At 43.3% G+C, this 23,988-nt stretch overlaps 1 protein-coding gene across 1 annotated transcript in view; it reads right to left on the bottom strand.

Moving 5' to 3' along the window:
• Positions 1–1,249, bottom strand: part of LOC104316068 (vasoactive intestinal polypeptide receptor) — a 117,907-nt gene extending 116,658 nt beyond the window's left edge. The window contains exon 1 of the mRNA XM_069778310.1: positions 1,078–1,249. Within this exon, the coding sequence (XP_069634411.1) occupies positions 1,078–1,134 (57 nt within the window). The 5' untranslated portion in view covers positions 1,135–1,249. The remainder of the gene's footprint in view (positions 1–1,077) is intronic.
• Between the last annotated feature and the right edge of the window lie 22,739 nt (positions 1,250–23,988).

Raw genomic sequence — 23,988 nt, 5'->3', positions numbered from 1 at the left:
AAAAACGGTCTCCCTAGAAATCAGGCGCTGCAAGGAAACAAGCTGCAAGAACAAAGCTTCGGTGCGATGTGCAGAACCCCGTGCCTGTGCTGTCTGCGCAGAGAATTAGCTTTTGCATGCACGTGTGCGTGTGTGCGCGCACCCCGACACATCGCCAGGAGAAACAATCCCGTTCGCTAATTCTACGCTGCGCTACGAGCCATCTGTGGCGGGGGAGGAAACAGCACTGCCCCAATCAGGGACCTGCAAGCATGGAAATCATAAGCAGAAAGGACACAGCAGCCAGAAAACACATCCTTTGCTCCCAGCTTCTGCTGTTTCCTCAGACAGTGCATCCACATGAGGTTTTAGTGTCAGCAGCACTTTGCTGAACTCCTCATGGGCAGTTCTTCTTCCACCCAAGCCCCCCTGCCCTGCTGCTGAATCCCCTCTGGGAATTTTCAACCCATTATCCCTAGGTTGGGGTTTTTTCGGGGGGGGGGGGGAGGAAGCTTTGCATGAAACGATGAAGCTCCCGAAGGGAAACCAAAGCAAACCAAAAGCCAGGCTGCAAACCTGACTGACAATGAGCCAGTCCTGAAAAAAAAATGCTAAAAACCCCCAAACCCGAATTCCTCCAGCTCAAGAGCTCCTCACGCCCAAGAGCTCCTCACGCTCCCGAAGACAGAGCGTACCTCGAACGCAAAGGAAAACCTCGCACGAAAAGAAAAAGCTCGCACGAGAAGAAAAAGCTCGAATGAAAAGAAAAAGATTGCATGAAAAGAAAAAGCTCGAATGAAAGGAAAAAGCTCGCATGAAAAGAAAAAGCTCGAACGAGAAGAAAAAGCTCGAATGAAAAGAAAAAGCTCGAATGAAAAGCAAAACCTCGCACGAAAAGCAAGAAGAACCTTGAACACAAAGTGACTGCCGGTTCCCAGATTATCAGGCAAGGCAAACCACCAAAGATACACCTGCCGTAAACCCAACGGCACTTTTCAAAGTTGCCCAAAGTTTACCCGAGCCTCAACCGATAAACCCCGAGCGCTAAGAACCGGGGGAAAGGAGAGGAGGAAAACCTCTCCCACGGGCAACACTCACCGCCGAGAGAAGGCAACCCAGCAGCGGCACCACGACTCCCAGCCCCGCGTTCTCCATTCCGCCCCAACCCCACCGGCAGCCGCCACCACCCGGCACCTCCGCGGCCAGCGGGACCCTCCGCTCCCGGCCGCCGGCCCGAGCGCATCCAGGGAGGGAGAGGAGAAGAAGGAGGGCAGAGACAGGAGGGAGGAGGGAGGGAGGGAGGGAGGCGGCAACACCGGCTCCGCTCCACCGAAACCGGCCGCCTCCCCGGGCGGGGAGGGCCGGCACCGCCTCCCGCCCCCCCAGGTACCGCCGGGGCTGCGGGGGGGGAGGCTGCGCTTCCCAGCCTGCCTTCTCCTGCCTTCTGCTTCCCCGCTTGCTTCTCTCTTCGCTCACCTGGTTTCTCCCCCCTTCTGGTTTTTCCCCCTTTATTAATTTTCCCTTCTCTTCTTCTCCCGGTTTTCCTTCCTTCCCCTTCCTTTCTGCTTTTCTTCCTTCGCCTCTCCCCCCCCCCTTTTCATTTTTTCCATTCGTTCCCTTTTTTCTCTGTTTCCCTCCTCCCCCTTTCTTCCTCTCTTCCCCCTTTCTTCCAACTTTCTCTCCTATTTCCCATGTTTCCTTTTCACCATTTCCCCTTTTCCTCCCTCTTCTCCTTTTTGTCTTTGTTTCCCCTTTTCCCCTTCTATCCCCTCTTTTCTTCTCTTCTCTCTTTTTCTTTTCTTTTCTTTTCTTTTCTTTTCTTTTCTTTTCTTTTCTTTTCTTTTCTTTTCTTTTCTTTTCTTTTCTTCTCTCTTTTTCTTTCTTTTCTTTTCTTTTCTTTTCTTTTCTTTTCTCTTCTTCTTTTCTTTTCTTTTCTTTTCTTTTCTTTTCTTTTCTTTTCTTTTCTTTTCTTTTCTTTTCTTTTCTTTTCTTTTCTTTTCTTTTCTTTTCTTTTCTTTTCTTTTCTTCTTCCATTTCACCCTTTTTCCCCATTTTCCCCTTTTTACCCCTTTCACTTTTTATACCTCTTCACCCTTACCCTCCCTTTTCTGCTTCCCCCTTCCCCCCTTTTTTTTTCTTTTTCTTTCCTTTTTAATTCCTTTGCTAATCACCTCCCCCTCCCCCCCTTTTTTTTAAATTTATTTTTTTTAAGTATTGCAATGCAGTAGAGAGAAACCAAGGCTGAGGAAATCAGCAAAGCTTAGTTTTCCATTTTCACCCCCACAGCCAATGCAGTCACCATGGGATTCCTCCAGCTCCAGAGTAAGAAGCTTGCAGATCCACAGTGCAAAAAGCATCTCACCTGGGGCTCCCTGCTGCATCCAGCCCTGAGAGACACTGAGGAGGGTGATGGGAAATGCTCTTGTTAGTAGGGGTGGTAGGTAGATGCACAGGAGATGGCCCAGTATTGCTGTGAGCTCTACAAGTAGGTTGAGTTGTGCTGGGAAAGCAACCCAGCACTGCTGGGAAAAGGAGAGGAATGGTTCGTTGGAGCATATGGCTTCCTCTGAAATAGCTGCTTGGTGAGAAGCGGTTAGGAGGACCAAAGCCTGCAAATCCCAACCCGATTCAGTGAATCTGTATGTCCTCTCTCTGCCCTCCTCCCCAGAAAAAGAGAGAAAAGTTCTGTGGTGCAGGTCTGTAACACGACATTTCTGGCTTGCTCATTTTGGAAGAATAGCTCAAGACCAGATTGACCTGCATTTTTGATACAAACGTGGAAATCCTGCCCCTCTCCAACACAATGTGGAACATTTCATTCAGTATTAAGGGCAATGCTCTTTTCAACTCAAGAGAAACCACAGGTATAGGCTTGCTTTAGCATGAAAACCTAAACAAGTCCTATAAATAAAGGTAACAGTAAGGAAAATATCCTCCTTGCTGTTCTTTTCTCCCCAATCCTGCTAGATTTTCAAGCTCAAACAGATGGACAGATTTGTTGTCTTTTAAACCACCTGCCAAGGAGAAAAAACAAAATCCTTGAGTTTGGGAGGCCCTGGAGACAGCTCCCTAATTCCAGGCTGTTTAACTTACTGACATGACCAGGAAACCTGCCATTTTTAGGGAAAGGGCTTAATGGTTAAAATCCTAAGTTATATCCAGTCTCTAGCTCTTGTCAACAAATCACTAAACCATTCACTTTTTAAAGATAACATGCAAAGGGTGAGAAAAAACAGTTTAGTATTTCCCCCCACCCCCTTACCCTTTACGGAAAGACCTGTGCTTTTGTTGGTATCAGAAAGACCTTTTTCACGTTTCTTTTGCATTTAATACGAAAAATCCCAGTCCTATCTCCTGCTTTTCATTGTAGGCCTGACAGTGGCTTATAATCACCAGTGTAAAAAGAGGGACAAGATGTTAATTACATCAATTAATTGTACCACAATTTGAGCACGCAAAAAAGCTATATAAAGCTCAGTTCGGATCGTAAAATGACAGGGGAATGGCCGATTAGCTAGTCACTGCATCTCGCCGCTAATAATAGCCACTTTGTGTTTGCTTATTTCATTTATTCATGCTGCCTGAATGCTTTCAAGTAGCCTGTTAAAGACAGATTTCTCTGGGAGGGAGAGGCAAAGGTATTGGCAGATGTTGTTCTTTGGCCTCTTTGCAGAGAGTCAATCTGAAGGTTTTGTGTCTCATGACAGTGATTTTACAGGAAAAGTCTCAACCACTTTCGAATGGTACATTTTGCCCTGTGGACTGCACTGGGTGCAGGTCTGGCTAGTCCGATGTTCCGTAGGCATCAGGCGAACCCCATGGTGCCGGGAGCAGCTTTTGCGTTTGATTTGAACCCACCTCCTGCTCATTTCATCCCATGGCCCCAGACTTACACTACTAGTACCAGTGAACACGCATTCCCTTCTCCATGTGGCTAAAGATTTTGTATCATCCGTCTTTTTCAGGCTGAACAGCCCCACGCTCTCTCTCCTGGAGCCCGTGCCATACCTTTGGCATCCTTTTTGCCCTCTTCTGTACCTGTTCTTGTCCCTATGTATCCTCTCTGACACAAGGACGGGAGCCAGAAGGATCCAAAACATTGGTGCACTGTGGTTTTATGGAGTGGCATAGTGATGGTCATCATTTAAACCTTCACTTTTTGCCTCAGGTGGGTTGGGACAGGAGCATTCCTAAGTATGAAGTTGACTTACTGAAGTATTATAATACCAAGATGTATTGCCCCCAAAGGACGGTTCTGTTTTGAGCCTATCTCTGCGTAATTCAATCAGCTAAGTTGTGGGAGATTTTGCTTATTTGCTTCACTTCCCATTAAACTACGCTGAAGTTCAGCTGCCATTTTGCAGTGCTGCTGGCTGGTACTCACCCCGCTGGGTTTCCATTCGACATACCTCTGCAAAAGATTTTATTGGGCTTCAGGATTGTGATGTGAGGTTGCGAGGGTAGTAGCTGCTTGGTGTTGGACAGGCTCTGCGCTAATAGATTGATGTAGCAGACCAGAAGGCATTTTGTTCTCATCTCAGTCACGACCAATTCAAGAAAGTCTTGATCTAATTCCTCTTCACATCAGTAGCAGCACAGTTACTTCAGTGATCACTGTCTTCAGCTAGTGCATCTTCTCAGTGGCTGCCTTACCTCATTACCATGATTTAACCCTCTTCCTTAAAAGTAATTGACATCTGAGCTGAGGCATCCATCACAAAATGGCTTATCATTCTGGATATTGCTTGGGAAAATATATGAGTGTAAGAAATTTTGGTGGAGAGTAATAGTAGAGGTAAATAAAAGCAACTGGGTTGTTTCCTGTCTGTGCTTTTTTCCTCTCTGCTCCTGGCAATCAGAAATACAAAGGCTATTAACAGTAGTGTCTAGAAGGACAATATTTGAGAGCTGATTCATGCGGTAGTTCACTGAAGGCTGGATTTGCTGTTTTGTGCCCTTGGGGTTATGTTCCCCATTTAGTTTTCTCTCCAAACCCAACACAATGCATCTGTTCTGCTTTCCACTTTGTGACTTTATTTAAATAAAGTAATAGCATCACATTCCATAAACAAACTCTGAAATATATTTCTATGTATTATTTGCATTGGGATTAGAGGCAAGAAAACATTCACTGTGTTATTTTGTAAACACGACAATTACATCCACCTACAGGACTTCATTATTTGCAAAATGTAGCATAAACAATTGGTGGTTTCCTGTGTTTTAAGTCTCCTTATTTACCAATCAGTAGAAGAAGACTTTCAGATTTGCTGGACCTAAGGTGCTTTTTTATTCCAGCTCTCCCCCTGGATTTCTTTTTATAGGTCTCCCCTGATTTATTATGAATGCATTGGGCCAGGCCTTGAGCTGGTTTAACCAGCATCGTTCCGCTACTATACAGAGACATCTCTCAATTTACTCCAAATATTTATCCAGTGCAGCCTCCTACTCCAATGTCATAATGAATATATGAATTTAGCAGCCTTAATTTTCAAAATTACGTTCTGTTGATCTGTGCATCCATTTCTGCCAAGGAGTACAGGTGTCCACAGATACGAGTGACTGATCAGATCCGGTAGGACATCTTGTCTGTAAACCTGCTGGGACACTTAGCCGAAGTTACTTTCCAAGTCTTTAATTGCAACAAGAGAGATTTTTCTTACATCAGAGTCTTACATCCAGTCTGCAGAGAAAAACCAGGAATGGAGAATGTGAAATATTCCGTTCTCCAATTTATTAATGAAATTTGGCAGGCAACTTGTCTAAATTTAAGCAGCTTCACGAGAAGATTTTAGGTACTAAATGACAATTCAGTAGGAAAAAAAAAGGATAGCATAAGGCAATGGCTGTTAGATGAAAGCAGGAAAATTTGAAAGAGGAATGAGACCTGCAAACCCCTCAAATTAATGGAGGTGATTAATGATCCTAGCAAACTCCACTCAGTTTAGTGTTCTCCATCTCTCTGTGTTTTTGCATAATGACTGGATGCCTTTCAGGGAAGATGGGCTCAGGACAGGGCAGCTGAATGAACTACGATGGCCTGAGAGGAGCAGGAGCATGGGCTTTATCAATCCCTTCCAAGCTTAGCAAAAGGATGCAGTTTATTTAATTGTGGATGGTTAGAATTTAAGTATTGACACCTGAGCACATTTTATCTAATCTATTTTGCATTCTTTGGGATGAAGTGACTTGTAGCCTGGAGTCTATTGACTACATTGACTAGATCTCTGCTAACTAAAGGGATTCCTTATGACAAGCATGAAATGTAGGTGTTCATAGGTAGACATCTACAGCCACCACTTGAAATCAGCCTATATCCCTAAAACTTATTTGCTGAATGATTTTCTTGGCAGATGTAAACAGCTGATGAGGTCCATTCAGGGTAGCTAGGGCTTCAAACATCCAACCCAGCCAGAATGATCTCTGCTCTCACCATTCACAATTCAGATTACTCTGTATCAAGCTCAGCAAAAAGAGTTAAGAATCAAGGCCATGGCACTTCAATAAAAAATATTTCATGTGCGTACGGGGAGATATTATGTTATGGTGAAAGAGCATTCAAAAGTGAAGGAAGATAAACAAGGTGCTAAAACTGAAATGAGCTGTCTAATGTATTTTTATACAGTTGTCAGCTTTATGAACAGTCCATAAAATATATATTGTGAACCCCTTTTATAGCCTACATATAACTATCAAACCCAGAAAAGTTAAAACAACTGAAACACTAACCAGTTGTTTCAGTGAATGAATGATGAGACTGAACATAGAAAAAACACACTTGATTTGACGGTTCCACAAGAGCAATTGCACAAGCCAGAAGTACTGGGATAGGCCAGCTGGTGTAAATCAGTTGTATCCTATCCTATCCTATCCTATCCTATCCTATCCTATAAGATCATATCCTATTCCATGGGATTTTCTTGGTTTTTTTTACCGTCTGGAGGTCTAATCCTCTGAATGTAGATCATACTTACCTTTTATTCAAGCGGTATTGCACTATGAGGTTATTAACAATTACTATTAATTTTTATATCTGTATTTTTTTAGTGCCTGCAGCCTTCAGTTGTAGGTCAGGATCATACTGTGCTGTACTAACATTGAAAAAAAAAGGTTTTATTCAGTAAAGCTTATGGTATTGGTAAAATACAAGATAGAGAAGGTGGACTCGGTCTCAGCGAGGCAGTACTGTCAGTGCGATAGGTTGTAGGTTACAACACTGTTTCCTGGTCTGTTCTCAGGTTTTTTCTGGTTGAAGAATATATAAACAGGGTATTGTCCTTTTAAAAGTTATGATCTTTGAGTGGTACTATCCACACTTTGACTAGAAGCACTGTGAGCATAAGCACAGGTGCAACTAAATCCTCTAGTCTGTTGTATAAATGTTTATTGAGGTCTTCAACCTGTTGCTGTTATTTATACACTTTTTTTTCTGTGAGTAGAGCAAAAGAGATAAACTTTAGGATCTCAGTAAATGAGACCATTAAGGAAAGGAACACAGAGAAAAATTACAAGCTTTGATTAAGACAGAGGAATCTAATTATCACACAACATTTAGTTTATGCACAAATCCAGCAAACATAATTTGCCATGCCTGAGTTTGCCCACCAAAAAAAGCTGGTTTTTTGAGAACATGTACTTTCCATTCTCCTACCTTAATTGTGATCCTAATTCTAAATACCTCCTCTGTAAATCATCTTTCCTCCATTTACCATCCTCTTTGAATTTGCTCCAAGTATAAACACTTTGCTTCATAAGTACGTGTCATCCACAAAGGTTCCCTAAAGGCAAAGCTTCAGCCGTGAAGACCACTGCCCTTGGAGCAGAAATGTTATTCCTGGCTGTGAGGCCAACCATCCAGAGCACTGCTATGGCATTGCAAATGGTTCGGATAAGAACCGTGAGAGCAAGGGAGCATTGCAAGACTCCTTCCCTCTTGCGATGAATGATGAGCTCCATCTGCTTGGTTTTATGACTAGGAGGTGAATGGAGCCTCAAGTCAATGGAGCCTCAAGAGATACTCAGCAAACCAAATGTCTGTGCAAGATGAGCTGGGTTGCTCTCCAGCTCTCCACTGACTGCTGCGGGACTTTAGACAGCTATGTGTCAACACCGAGATTCAGGTGCCTGGATCCGGAGTTGAATCCCACTCAAGGCGTTTAGTGACTTTGGTTATTCTGAGATTCAGAGGAGCAGTTCTTGATGGTCCATGTTTGTCTTGTAGCTATGTTCAGTGAAGCACAGAGACTTCTGAGCTAGCTACCCGGTTGGCACAGCAGCACAGTTCAGTGTGGTGTGGCCTTAGGAGGAATCTAAGGCAAGTTGACCACCATCCAGCAGGGCTAAAAGCTCAGACCTTCTCTTTCTGTCCCCAACTGCCCCCAACAGTTACCCAGTGGAGAAGTTCTCCTGTAAATCACTTGTCCAATGACATATCCTCATAAACCTGTGAGAGCAGCAGAGGTGGATACGTCAGAGCAGAACATGAAACATCTGGAGAGCATAAGTGGAATATTTCAGATAAAAGGATCTACTTGATACAAGCAGACTTGACTCTTGTCCTTGGTCTCTGGGGCAAGGGCAAATTATCCGGCTCCTGTTGCTCACCTCACTCTGTAAGCTAAAGATAGTAATAATTACCTACCAAACTCCCAGGAGAGTTAAGGAATAATTGCTTCATAGTACTCACATTTATTTTCACACAATCAATGCCACTGGGAGCAGAAAAATAAGCTTTGCAGTTACTATTACATATCCACAGAGGACCATTCACTCATGAAGTACTTGGATAAAACAGGTTTTTTTAAAATAATTAAAAAACCCCACCTTATTTATGTTTGGGCAGAAAAAGAGAAAGTCTTCGGGCTCAGGAAGAACAAACCAAAAAAACCTCTATGCAAACGAACAAACAAACAAGCAAGAACTTTCTCTGAACTCAAGATGGCAGTCTGCTGGAACTAGAAGGAATTAAGGTGAGCAGAAAGCCATGCATTATTAAAACGGCACTATTTACACTGGGAACACGGTAAAACCGCTCCAGGGTACATGACGTGCTAAAGACAGAAAGGAAACAGGGTGCCCGCCTCTCCCTCCCTGCTTTCTCCTTAGAGCTTTGCAGAGCAAAGGAAGAGAGAGGCGGCAATAATAGCAGTGTTACGTGTGCGGAAAGCTGATAAGCAGAATACCTAGCATCACTACAACCATATTTCTTAAGATAAAGTGTGTCCAGGGGAGGTAGGTTTCCTCCCAGGTTGTGGCCACCGCGAAGAAGCATTTTGCTCTCGCAAAGAAGAGTCTGGCAGCAGAAGCCACACAAAGCAGGGCAACCAACTTATTGATTGACACCAGAGATTATACAAGCTAAGAGCTTGGGCTAAAACTCAATGCTCTAGAGACTGAGATAAAGGCTTCACCTTATCATTAGAGGATGTGACACAGCTGATGTTTTTTGTGGAGGAGGCAGGAAATGGAACATTTTACACCGCCTGGTCAAATGCATCACAAAGCTGCTGTGTACAGAGTATTTGTTGCTGGTGTCCATAGATCAAGCCCCAAACGGTTTCTGACTGGGTGATGAGAACATCTGTGGCTAATATCATGAACTGTGTTTGAGACCTTACCAGCTGAAGACAGGAATTTCTACCCTGTAACTGATTTCTGTGATAAATGGTGGTTTATGCTGTAAATAAATGTTGTGAGTCATGGTATAAACTGACAAGTGCAATAGATAGTGAATAATAGATTCAGGACTCTTCCCAAGCTGTCTGCTTATACTGGTTCTCCATGATCCTAGCTTTCACCCACCTCTGGCTTTACCAGCTGGGGACAAAATCTCCAAAACTTCTGAGACTGGATGTGCCTGAGTTTCCTGGGAGCCTGAAACCAGTTTTGAGAAGTCTGAGCTGCCAAATTCATCTCAGCAAGAATTAAAGTGGAAAAAAAGGCAACATTCAAAAGTCTGCATTGTTTATCGCCTTCATGCTGTTAATGAAGATCTGCGTCGTCCATCCAGCTGGTTTGTGCACTGAGTGCCGGAGCCCTGAGGGGTCTGGCAGAGCCCTGGGGGCAATGGACTCTGATCTATGGCTGGCCAGACCCTGGGAAGGAGGTGGAGTGTGGGAGTCAGTGCCCAGCAGAGCATTTTTGGCCACACCGCAGAGCACTACCCCATTTTTTTATACCTGCTGGGCTGAGTTACTTTTTTCTCTTTTCTACGTCCAACAACCAGCAAAAGGAAAGGTCCAGCTGACATCCAAAGCACTGAACATACACCAGAACACTCACTGGGATTTATCTGTGACAAGAGCTCCTGCATTTTTTTATTTTTTTTATTTTTATTTTTTATATTCCACTCCTCTTCCAAAAATGAACAGCAAAGCCAGCCTGCCTGCATTGCCCTCTTTTGCATGCAAAGGGGGAGCTCTTTCATCTCAGCAGACAACAGCCTCGGTCTTTTCAGCTGCGTTCAAGTCAATTGCTTGCGCAAGAGCGGTACGCTCGGTTGGCAGCTGGCCACTCGTGCGGTACGCCCGAGCCACGCGGGCTTATCCCCAGCAGCACTGGGCTACCTGCAGGCATCAGTTGCGCAAAGGGTGTAGAGACCACAGGGTCTCGCTGGAGCCTGGGGCTTGGGCATAGTGATGGAGACTAGGGAGAGGGGAATACGGCCCCCTTTTTCCCCCAAATTGAGGGGGTTTTTTGGGAGCTCAGCAGGAAACCACCTGAGTCTGAAACTTGTTGGCTGGCTATCATACACCTGAGAAATCTGGTTGTTTCCAAAGGAAAAAAATAAATCAGTGACTGAGTGGTTAGCGTGAAGGTATCTGCCTGCTTCAAGGACTCTCCTGTGAGCTCACTGTCTCACACCCTCAACAAACCAATGCCGCTGTCGTATCAGTGAAGAAAAGTTCTGCAATCCGCTGATTTTGGCAGTCGATGAACACCCTTCGTAAGATTATTGATTTTTCTTCTGTTTGTGTAGCTGGGATACCCCTTGTTTCCAGCTCAAACTTGCTATTCAAAATCCTTGCGGCAAAGAAATGAGAACAGCTCTACTTGTCCCTTTTTGCTTCAGAGTTCTAATCTCTTGGAGAGGAAGAGTCCAACCAGGTATTATGGCTGGGAACTCTTCCTCCATCCCTTCTTACTATGAATCAGATCTTAAAGACTTACTGTCTGCTGCAGTTCAAGCTCTTGGTCGAGCTGCTGAAAATCACAGTTAGAGGGTTTATGCTGCTTGCTTGATTCCCTCATCTGATGCATTTCTTATATATCTGCTGCCTCCAGGATATATTTGTGCAAGTAAATTAATCATCCTTACTATATGTTAGCAAAACATTACATCTACTAATGTTCTAAGTCCCTTCAACGCACACGAAAAATAAAACTCCTTTCTGGGGGGAATAAGAAATGACAGTTCATTCTCTTGAATGAATGCTGTCTGGGAAGAATTTGTCTCACATAAATGTAATTTTCCAGACCAACTTCGTTTTGTTTTTTTTTTCCAGACAACTCTTCTTTCCTTGTAAGCAGAAAATAGTTTCATGCCCCAAACCTGCCAGACTGACTATAGAAAACAGGGAAACCCTCTTCTAATCCAGGGGTATTTGCAGACTAAATCGTGTTAAATTTAACCGGATTGACAACAACAGATTTTCCACAGTCCCTGTCATTTTTTGACAGCGTAAATGCCAATGACATAATGATATCCCAGAAGCAATCATTTCCCCAGAGAGGTCTCGTTCTCATTTTCTGTATTGAGAAATGAATGACAGCAAAGAAGTTAAAGTGTGTGGCATTACTTTGATGCCTGTGAATTGCAACCATCTTCCAGGAGGTTTGGCACTGTTTTTTTCAGGAAAGAAGATTTTTTAACTGTGGATGCTGCTGTAGCCATGTAGAAAATATCAGGCGTATAAAGATGTGCTTCCCATGGAGAGCTAAACATTACCTGAGAATATGTTGAGGAAAGTGAAACATCAGGCTCCAGTGCTTTTGAGTTAAGATAATGGCATTGAATTTATTAAGCTTTCCTGATGTGTAGGCTCTGTGCTGATGTCTCCTGTATTAACTGGTGACTCTGAAAGGGATTTCACAGAGAGGTGACTGGCCTTTCTGAAGGGCAGAAGAGTTTGGTACTGGATTTTGCCTCCAAGGTGCTACATTGCTGTGTCTTGGGCTCACTCCTCATGTATTAAAGGCTTGGCATAGCTCCAAGGTTCACTGGGGTCCAACGAAGTTTTATTTGCTTCAACAAAAAAAATATGACCCTTGGCATTTATAACATCAATCTTCTCCCTAAAGGCTACCTTATCTCTCTATTTACACTCAGTCCTCTGTTTCTACGGTTTCTTCTTTTCTGTGTCCACCTCTTGGATTGTAAACCCTTCAGAGCAGAGCAGTTTTTCATATTTGTGTTGCATGCTGCGTCACGCACATTTTGGTTAGCAAACAAGTACTTGGGCTAGGAATAGCAAAGAGCAATCACTCATGTTCCACAATTTCTTGCAGGGTGGGAGTGGTATCTATGTACTGGTTCATCGCAGGTTGGAGATAGCCTGAAAACTGGGCTGTATGCGGTTGACAAAGGAACAAATATTCTAGTGCAAACACTGAGGACAGCATCGAGCATTCATGGATATGTTTAGGGGAAACTTTGCTTTTAGGTACCCAAGTTTTTGGTCACAGGTAAGACAGGGGACCGACCTTTTTAAAGAAATACGTCTGCTGACCCCACTGAGATCCTACTATCTTCAGGCATTCACAGCAGGCAAGGTTCCAGGAGAAACTGGGGGCGATGGATGTGTTTTGCACATAAAACAACCCATTGACAAGAGCAGCTGGGCTAGAAAACTTCCAATATCTTTTCCCTCTTTAATGCCACTAGTTCTCTGAGGGTGAATTCAAAGGCAGCTGTGCCATATCTCATACTGTTTGGGGAGGTGAGTGGCTTGTACTCACTCTGCAGTGAGTCATCCCCATCTTGTTTAACTGCAGCTTACCAATTTTTGTTTGTTTATATGTGTGTTCCAGGCATATCTGATCGATGATGCATGTGGCTCTGGAAACTTACCGCATCGAGTCTCCACACTTGCCATCAAAGTTTTTCAGCAGTTAGGTGGAGACCACAGGACACAGCATCAGATACGCAGATACAGTTTGCAGTTCTAAAGATGGTCTGATTTACCCATTTATCCACATGCAGGTCAAACCAAGGGTCTCTGCTACCCTGGATACCAACGATGACTATAAAATGTGAGACCGTAATCAATTCCGAAATGAAATCCAGTCTTCCAATTTGCTTGCAAGTGAGAAAATAATCATTTTAAACAATGTAATACTAACAAGGAATCTCTTAATTGGGGGTTATAATCAGCTAAGGCTTCATTTTAAGAAATTATCCACTGTCAGGGAAAAAAACCCCAAATGTAGACTCATTTTAAATTTCAGTTACTCAAGTCCTATTGAAGCTGGTGGATTATAGTAAGTGCATAAAGCTAAACATCTATTCAAACTGTTTCCTGTCTGGGGACTTACTCAGGGCTTTTCTGAGCTGGGTCAAAAGTGTCTCAGATCAGATAAATAAGACTGTACATCAGAGCAACCAGTCAGGCCCAGACAAGAGTCAAACATTATGTAAAGAGTTAGATAGCAATAGTCACTGTCTCCCATCACTTCTCTTCTGCCAGTGCATGCTACAGGCTGAAAAACACACTCTGCAAGGGAGATGGCTGGTTATAACTCTTTAGTTCAAGCAGGGTGAAATCTTTTTCACTTCCAGGAAGAGCGACGACATTTATACCTCCTCTGACAAACTCCTTTCCTCTCTGCAGGGACGGTCTTTGTCAAGGCTGTAAAGCTGAGCCTTTGCTGAGGCAGTCCCCAGCAGGATGAGTTTTACTGCAAGGAAATCTCAGTGCTACTCAGCACATTAATTTCCAGGGAGTCTCTCCACAGTGGAGATCTTTGGGGGTGGTCAGGATAGCAAAACTCATCATTGTGCATGCTCCACACCATCTGTGCTTTTCATGCTATGCAAGCTTTGGTCTATTCCTGGACAGGAAAAGGACCCTATAATAAAAGTCAGTATTTACATGTGTTTCTTTAATTGTGGCCACAAAACCAAGCATGCTCCCTGTCAAGAGCCAGCCTGTAAATAGTGAAATGCTATTGCAGTTGTGCTGGTTATGGCTGGGGTAGAGTTAATTTTCTTCACAGTAGCTAGTATGGGGCTGTGGTTTGGGTTTGTGCTGGAAACAGTGTTGATAACACAGGGATGTTTTCGTTCCTGGTGAGCAAGGCTTACCCAGAGCCAAGGGCTTTGCTGCTTCTCCCCCCACCCCACCAGCGAGCAGGCTGGGGGGCCACAAGGAGTTGGGGCGACACAGCTGGGACAGCTGACCCCAACTGACCCAAGGGATATCCCAGACCATGGGACGTCATGCTCAGCAGATAAAGCTGGGAAGAAGAAGGAATGGGGGGAACATTCAGAGTGATGGCGTTTGTCTTCCCAAGTCACCATTACATGTGCTGGAGCCCTGCTGTCCTGGAGATGGCTGAACTCCTGCCTGCCCGTGGGAAGTGGGGAATGAATTCCTTGGTTTGCTTTGCTTGTGTGCATGGCTTTTTCTTTCCCTATTAAACTGTCTTTATCTCAACCCACAAGTTTTCTCACTTTTACCCTTCTGATTCTCTCCCCCATCCCACCAGGGAGGGAGTAAACAAGTTTCTGTGTGGTGCCTGACTGCCGGCTGGGGTTAAACCATGACAACAGTGCACCACAGTTTGTATCTTTAGATAATCTTCCGGCTTTACTGTAGCCACTGTGTCTTTTGTACATAAAAAAAGAGCATTGCTCCCTTAAACAACCTCTTTGTTGGGCTTTCTGGGTGGAATTTGTTTGCTTAAACATAGGCAGACAATGTCATCTGAAATGTCCCATCATAGCTATGTGATCGTGGCAAACACGATACAGGATCTACAGGATTTTCAATACATCTATGCTTTCCTGGATAGACAGCTAAGGCCAGGCAAGACATCAGTACTGCGTTGGAAGAAGCGTTGCTCTTTCAAACTGTCATTGTAGTTCTTGAGCTATGGAGCATCATGTTACAGATGTTCCTGTGTCTCCCCAGGCTTTTAATGATCACTGGGAATTTAATCACTTCAGTCCACGGAAGGATGTAGCTTATCTTGATGCAGACATGTGAAACAAATCAGACAAATCCCCTTAAAAAAAAGAGAATTATCTCTGTACTTCAACAGTAATGCAGTTCAGGGTTGACAAGTTCAAGTGTAGAAGCCTAGATTGTAGAAGTCTAGAGTTGGGTGACATAAATTTCACTGGGATTCAGGGTTTTGTTGTCTCCAACTGTGATTAGGTTAACAGAAAACACATGTGGGACCCAATTGTCTTGACCACGGTCTAGACCCTTCTTCTTGGCAATACTGTCATCTAGGAGTGCTTGGTCATGGCTAGTGCTATCTCCTCCAGATGTGCCCTGTGCTCTGCTTTTGGCCATGTAGTAGGTCACTTAAGGCATTAAAATTGTGGACTGAATGGAAATCTTGATGCTGAAATGCTCCCAGACAGTGTGTTGTTGAGGGTTTAATTCAGAGAGACAGCACAGCCTGTGAAACAGGACCCTCAATTCAAACCTGGTACAGTTCTTCACCTATTTCAGCAAGCTGACACTTCTTTTTATCCCTTCAATTTGGTTAGATTTTAAGTTTATTTGTTCAATCCATAAAGCCGATAAGTGTAATGGTTATACAAACAATAACAAACTGAGCTGAAATCATTTGCTTGGACTGACTTCTGCTTTGAGTTGGGAAACAGCGAAAGAGTGACCCATGGGCTCCTTCAAAGGATGGTCGTCAGCTTGAGATCCACTGCTACAAGCATGATACTTTGGTTTTGGTACATAAATGAAAAATCATAAATTATCTTAAAAACTGTATATATATTAGTGTAACCCTTTATATTCCATTCATTTCCAAAGCCTGTCAAGATTTCTCCATTTCTCTATTGTTTAAAGAGAAGGAAAAATAGAGGCAGATAGCTAAAAAATCCATGATTTTCATTAGAAGGATTTAAAAAAATTCCTTTTCTTACCTAGCTACAGGTGGACTAATAATCACATTGTGGAAGCAATCTGAAGAATATTTATAGAGGTTAAGCCATAAACCCTTGACATACTATGTACTTACGATCCACTTTCACATGTATCTCGTAACAGTGATAATATTTGCATAGATATGCCATGGAGAACTTGGGACAGCTTTTATTTTCAGGCTTATGAACTTTGAGCGCCCTGCAGGGAGCTCCGTGTGGCAAAATACTTTGACTATGCCCGTGTGACTTCCAGGTCTGCTGCTCAACGTTGTCACAAGGTGTGTTTGCTCAGAGCTTGATTTCTGGCTACTGGGTTGATTCACATGGCACGTCAGGGAGTGCCAGGACTCTGCTCTCCCACGCTGGCCAGGTGATCCCACCGGGCTGGGCTCCAGCATTGCAGAAAAGTTTCAAGTCCTTCGTAGTTGCACAGAAGGTGGTTTAAGAAAAGCACTATCTGGAGTTCAAGAGGTAGCTGCGCTGTCGTGCAGACTTAGCCAGCATTCAAATACTGGGTCTAATCAGCACACTATTTATATCCTCAGGCAATTATTCATGAGTATGTCACATTGATAAGCCAGATCAACAGATAAAAAGATTGATTACCGTAGAGGTACCAGGGAAACCTCACACCAACATGATGAGAAATGAATCCAAAGCAGAACCTAACCTCCAAATCTGGCCAGACTTTAGGGAACACAGCTTACGTCCTCAGAAGTGGGTGTATTTTTCCGCAGTGAGCTGAATCAGCTCCTGGAGGATGATCCTGTTTTGATCTGAGTACGGTAGACCATGATATCCCTTGACTGACAAACACCCACGAGGTCGGTCTCTCATAGGAAGTGCAGTGTTCTGTACATTCTCCAAAGCTGCTTTGGGAGGTGGTAAGTAGATCAGGCCTTTACAGTGAAATGAAAACATGAGGGAAAAATGCTGCTCCTATTAATTAATTAATTAATTAACTAATTGGTTGATTAACTTGGGCACATCACCACAAATTGTGATTAGTTTATGACTTATACCACACCTGGCTGGTCTGCCAATGTTTTGAATATCTCTGTTCAGGGTAGAGGCGTGTTTCATTGCCATTTCAAAACCGCTACGATAGCGATCTCATAGTTGTGAGCAGAAGAGGCCATCTGCAAAGTCAGCACTCTAATAGTATGTCAGTGACAATACACTCGAATAGCGATCTGGCATGCTGCAGTATCTTTACTGGTCAATACATCCAAAGCCATGGTCCTGTAACTGTGCAGAACCATTTACCGTAAGGGTATCTGGAAATTTATGAGGCACCACCAGTCATATTTAATTCACATCAATCTCCAGTGAAGTCATTGGAATCATAAGGGGGATGAATCTTACTCAGACGTGGTACAGAAATGGAATCAATTTCAAAAATATAGCCATTTTTTCATCAAAACCCCTATAAAATCAATCTTCCACTTCAGACTATAGCCCAAAGGCTTGAAACTCACAGAAATTACTCAAATGCAAAAAGAATGTCTAATTACATGCTCATTTGGGAGGAGAAATGTAAGACTGTGTCCCTAGATTCATTTTTCAGGCTAATTTAGTAGTATTAAACATTCTCTTTTGATGCTGGACTTTAAAAAATATCCAACATGGAAATTCGCCTTGTGAAGAAGGCTCCATTTCAGTCACAGCTGTCTAAGTAAAATTTAAATAAGATGTTACTATACTGGATCAAATCATGTTCTATCTGGTCCCGTAGGCTGCCTTTGATAGTGACAAGCATGTGGCAGACTTTCCAAGTTACTTGAAACCTGATGCAAGATATACACTGAGCTGTATCATGCAGACAGTCAACTTTCATGTCATGAATATACACATCGAGTCATTTGATGAACACGGTTTCAGGTCACAAAGTAAGGATAAAACCCATAACAGTAGGCCACTATTGGGGAATGAGCTTTTTAATGTCACATTCCTTGCCATGTAGCAAATCACCATGGTGTCCTTAATCCATTGAGACCTCAAGTCCAAGGAACAGTTGGCTGATCTGCTGGTATCAGTGCCTGCTGCATGGGATCCTCCAGTGGGAGCAGACCAGCATTGTTGCACCACAAACCCATGACATCCTGGGACAAGGTGAGTGGGTCAAACACACGACATTTAAAAAGTGTATCTTATGATTACGGCATAAAATGGGGCAGGTCTGGTTTGGTTGCAGGTAGAAGGAGTTATGAAGCAGTCAGCTCTGGGATAATTTAACCACATGAGTAGTTTCTTCCTAATCCCCATTTCTTGGGTTTTTTATCTCTGAAGCGGAGAATGTAAATCCTTTCCCCAAGACTCTCCAGTATTTTTAAATCATAGTATTTAACTCTGCATATGCTTTTTAAAATCTTGGCTGGCTTCAGTTTCTTGCAGAAATTGGTTATGTTGGCTGACTGTGTGGGAAAGTAGTCCCTTGAATCAGCTTGTATTTCAGTGATTTTTCATGGATTTAAAGGCCAGATGGGATCATTAGCTCATCCACCCTGGTCTCTTACATAGTATGTGGGATGGGATTCACCTCACCATTATTTAAACAGTGAAGTCAGATATAGACTACCTGCTCTAAAATGAGCTGGTTTCCCTCTGCTCCTTTTACAGTCAATGGAAAAGGATTATGCCCTGCACAGGGTAATTCATTCTTCCCTACAATACGTTTTCAGTCTAGAATATATAAATTACTGAGACTGTGGACTTCTCACAGTGAGTTCACTAGTCTTAGGCTGAGGTATAACTCCTAGAAAGGTGAGCAGTTTGTGCCTGAAAGTGTCAAGAGATGGAGAATCCACTGCTTTCCTTTCTTGTGCTACTGATTTCTCACCCTTGTTATTAGAAACAGAATGCCAAAGGTATTATTGACTGCATTGACACTGGCTATAAAGGGAACATCGTGTAAGTAGCTCAAAGGGGGTTACATGCTTTCTAGTATAATGAATCCATCCCCATTCCCTGTTTCTGGCTGCCTCACCTCCCAAAATATTTAGACGGTGAGAGACCTTCAGAGGTAGGTGATGGCAATGACTGTTGACAGGGAAAGATTTCCACAAGAGGCAGAGGGAAGGCAGGGAGCGAGGAGATGAATGTGAAGAGAGCTGATAGAAGAATACAAAATGAGTGTCGAGAAAATGTGCATTGAGAAAAATCAGGCACACTCTGATACTAAAACAAGAACACAGATAAAAATGAAGAGCCACTAATTTAAAGTTAGTAAGAGGAAGCTTGTTTAATTACAGAGACAATAAATAACCCAAGGAGTTAATTGCCACCAGATAAATTTAAAGCCAGATGCAAGGTTAAGAGGGAGAACACATATTTAGGTGGCTTTTATGGATGACCATGTTCCACTGAAAGTCAGTGGACAATAGGATGTATCTGCAACAGTGTTAAATAGAATAAATAACTCATGTTTCAGAATACAAACTAATAGCAATGACAGGGTATGAACCAACAGAAAGGTAGCAGGATTTGTACTTTTAGTGGCAGCTTCTTCTGAAATATGTAGTATTGGTCAGTGCTTGGGACAGATCTATCTGTAAAACTGATACTCTTCTCTGTCATGTTACCTGAGCATATTACAGTGTGAATGAAGGGGGTTTTTATGACATCTTTTGGGAGTAAGAAATAACTACATGAACAGAGAAAAGCCATGGAAAAAGTAAGGAATACACTCACATGTCCTGATATGGATACAGATTAATTCAGATACCATGTCTAACTCTTTTCATTGACTATACAGGCAAATGGAAATAAGAACCATAAACTTTGAGTCATCTGTTTTGCTCTCTTGAACAAAAAGGCCGTGGGATTTGTAATTAGGATGTTGAGCACCTGTAACAGATGGCCTGATTAGAGCCTTTAAGAATTTGTCTGAAATAATCCAAGTAGTTTGTAAAGGACGATGCACGTAATTCCTCGTTCCTAGCCCTAATCTCTGGTCCAAGCTGCCTTTTTGGGTATGGAATACATGCAATACCCAGTCCAGCCTCATGACTCCTATGGGTATGCTTCAGTTAACCCTGATGTTGATACGTCGCCGTCTATACCTGAGCAGCTGCCCTACTAACAGGCCCTGGATGTTACGGTGGACACCAGACTGAGTACAAACCAACGGTGTGCTCCAACCGAGATTAAGGCAAAGCCTATATCACCATTCATGAAGGTCAGCGTGGCCTGCAGATCAAGTCAAGCTGTTGTCCTTCCCCTGTTGAGCACTGCTGAGGTCCCTCCTGGAACCCTGTAGGCAGTTCTGCTCTCCCCCACCCCTTCTAGCTCAAGAGGGATGTGAAGAAACTAAAAGGGATTGATAAAAGGGCTACCAAAATTGTCAGGGGCCCAGAGCGTATGTCTTATGCAAGCATGCTGAGGGACACAGTGTAACACCCAGGCCCCGTTCAGCAGGGCAGCTACCAACCAGACAATTCCCAGCCTGTACTGATCCATGAGATTTTCCCACACACACCTGGAGAGCTTTGTACTTCCCCATGTTGATGCACCCTCTTCTGAGGGTGGGGAAAAAAAAAAGGAAAGAGATTATGGCTATATTCCCAAGCAGTTTGTATTGGTTGTATGTTTATATTGAGTTACATGAGTCATATTCAGTATCCTTAGAGTGTGGAATGATGATCTCTGCACAGGTTAAAGAAACATTTCTCAGGCCTGGGCTCGGCTAGCATAGAGAAGAAATAGATTAAATGACTTCTTGAGGTCCCTTCTAGGCTTGTTTTGTATTATTCTGCATCCTGAGCACTTGGCTTGACATTTTTCATTTAGCTTGGGTGTATAGGCAACAATCCTCCAGCTGTCACAGCACGCACTATTGATTTATTAAGCTAAAGTAAATACAATTGAAACATGAAGATTCATTACGAGTGACCATTTCTGCCTGTGGACTCAATATGTTTTCAAAATGACACTCTACAACCTCATTAGAGTCTTGTTCACATTCGTGGATTCACCTGTTGAGTGGCAAGAGAAGAAACGATGAGTGCACAAAATCGATCCTCAGCACTGATGTCTGATTCCTTGGGAATTCAGCATTTGCTTCATCATTCTGGGATGCCAGTTTAACACAGGTGAATTCAATGACTGTAGTGAAGCTCTAAAGTAGAAGCATTGATGGGTCAAACACCGAGGAAGGAGATTAAAAGATGCAGAATTCCTTCATTCCCCTTCTTAAAAGTTTAGCTGCTAGCTTTGGGTCACTCCTCATATACACTGACTCAGACAAAAACCCTCACCATATTCTGATTATTTGTAATAGTGTTCTGGTCTCTTATGATCCCTTGAATAACCTCCTAGGAATTTCTAAAAGGTAGTCACAAAGAGATTTTTTTATTCCTCTTAAAGGAATGTATTTGCTTCTGGATACATGACTAATCCTCTCTGATGTTGTCTGCCTTAGATCTCTTTTAGCACTGCAACATGACAAAAAGGTAAATTAAATGTATCCATTTGGATGCTTTTAATTGGCAGCCAACGTCAACGGTTCCAATGAGAAATTTCGGACCAAATTTAACCAAAGTGAATTGCTAAAAAGTTTATAGAGAGAATTGGTATCTTTATTTAAATGCCTCTTTCTGCTCTTTTCCTGGACAGTGGTTCTAAAAAGTTGGTCAGTCATTTTTGTGTCCACAGCTGCTCTCGCAGTGATGAAGCTCTCTGTCTCTTCCCTGTTCGTGCACTGTGATCTGCCTGTGACCTCCCTCAAATGTGCTTTAACTACAGTCTTCCCAGGACTGAGGATTTCATTGTTTTGGAGAAAAATGTTCAAATGTGATTAAAGGTCTTAGAGCACAAAGCTACATGGGGATTACGCTCCCAAACCATCAGGTGCATGTGAGAGCTGACTCCTCTGCATTAGTGAGCACATAGATGCACACACTATCAAGATGTAAACAGACATTTTTATGCTCCTCAGAGTGAGAATGGAGGGTTGGTGAAACAACAGTGGTGCCACAGAGAAGATAAAATGTGGAAATAGTCAGCCTAAAGATGAGATTCATTCCACATAGCTCTAGACACCAATGTCTGACTAGGTTTCCCTAGAGACCCCTTAGGCTGTGGTTCAATTAATCCTGAAATACACCAGATGAGTCACACTCCAGTAACATCACACCTTATCTGGCATGAAGGATTTCTCCTGATGACGGTTTCGGATAAGAAGTGAATGGGAGATGTAGTCTAAACAATTTACGAGTTAGGGCCACAGTAAAAAACTTGAGTTGTTTCCCTTTGAATGACTTGTGTAGTTTTCAGCACTGCCCACCGCATCGTTGTATGTTTTGGAAGGCAGAGAGTGCAGTGCTGTATTTACATAGCAGGGTCCTGTGTATCACAAATGGAGAGTTGCAGGACAGATATGGGCTAGGGTAGATGCAATAGCTGTGGGAGAGATGCAACAGGTGGAGAATGTGGCCTTGTTGGGTCCATGTGGCTTTCCAGAATGGTGTGAAAAGGGCAAGCAGCAGCCCTTCAATCTCTCTTGACTACTCCCCACCCAGGGCCAAGTCTGTCCCTGCTGTCTTGGTGGCACTTAGGGACTGCACAGCAGAACGGTCTGTCCATATGCTTGAGGTGCTCAGGTATTGGAAAGGGCTTCAGCTCAGCTCCTGAACTTCACCCTGAAGTGATTTATGAGAACTCAGCTCCTGAACTTCACCCTGAAGTGATTTATGGGAGCTCAGCTCCTGAACTTCACCCTGAAGTGATTTATGAGAGCTCATACACTCATTTCCACCAGCTCTGCTGTGAGGATAATCCCCAGCAGAGCGGCAAAGCAGGCAGTCTGGCTGGTAGCTGCTTGAACCTCAGGTTAGATCTTGGCTGAAGTGATAGTCCTCTCTCTTTTGCAAAGCCTTTCGTGTTCTCCGGAGGAAAGCACAAGGTAGGAGTTAATGGTGATGATGACCTGAGTGAGATGTTTTGCAGACACGTATTCATATCAGGGGTGAGGGCTGGCTTGTTGCAAAATGCAGTTAGAGATGCTGTTTGAAGTCTGTGCCAGCTCCCCTCTGGGAAGAAAAAGAAGGACAATGCACGTCAGCATGTGCCGTCTTTATGGAGAAAGGACTCCAAAAAGAGAAGTCCACAGGGTGGAAGGAGGCACTACCGGCAGAAGAAATTCACATTCTTAACCAGTTGGAAAGGAAAGCAATCTGCTTAATAACCTTTTGGAGGGGCATATATAGCAACAAACAGAACTAGGATATCAGGAAGCTGTGGGAGAGAGCCGATTGCTTTTTATTAGCTCCAGTGTGTTCTCATCTTGAATGGAAATTTAACCCCCTCCAAAAAAACCTAGGCAATGTAATTGCAGGGACGTAATATTTGTGTGCTTTAATAAGGGAGCTGGTCATGAAAACGACTACCCTGGAGGAATAAGTTCAGGGCTCAGCTGAAGATTTTTAGCAGATGGGCAGGATTATTGTAATCCTTATCCAAAATAGCATATATTTTATTTAGCTATAACCAGAAGCCCAAGCAGAATGGCTGGCCTGAAAGTGTAAATGGAAATAGCATTATGATTATGGAAGAGAGAAGAGGTGAGAAAAGCTTGGGATCTGCTGCGTTAGAGATTTGGGATGACAGAAGAGATCCATTGTTCTAGTTGCTGAAAAAGCTAAAAACCCTGATGCTAGTGCCTGCAGAAAGTGCCCTTAATGAGGATATATAACCTTAGGTGAGATGCATCCCAGACAAAAGACTCCTTCTGTGTCTTTAGGGGGAGCAAAGTTGTCTTAGGATTGTAATGGGGCTCTTCTAGAAGTCAACTGGGTTGACTCATAAAATCTAAAGGTGCATGTCTAGGCTAGTGTTTCTAAAGGGTTATTAGAAATATCATTCCCATTGAAGTTAGTCACTTAAGTGCCCTTAACATGCTT

Source organism: Haliaeetus albicilla, chromosome 2 (assembly GCF_947461875.1).
Source record: "Haliaeetus albicilla chromosome 2, bHalAlb1.1, whole genome shotgun sequence".
In the NCBI taxonomy this organism is placed as follows: domain Eukaryota; kingdom Metazoa; phylum Chordata; class Aves; order Accipitriformes; family Accipitridae; genus Haliaeetus; species Haliaeetus albicilla.
Note: the sequence above shows the minus strand (reverse complement) of the source record. Positions and strands in the feature narration are given on the sequence as shown.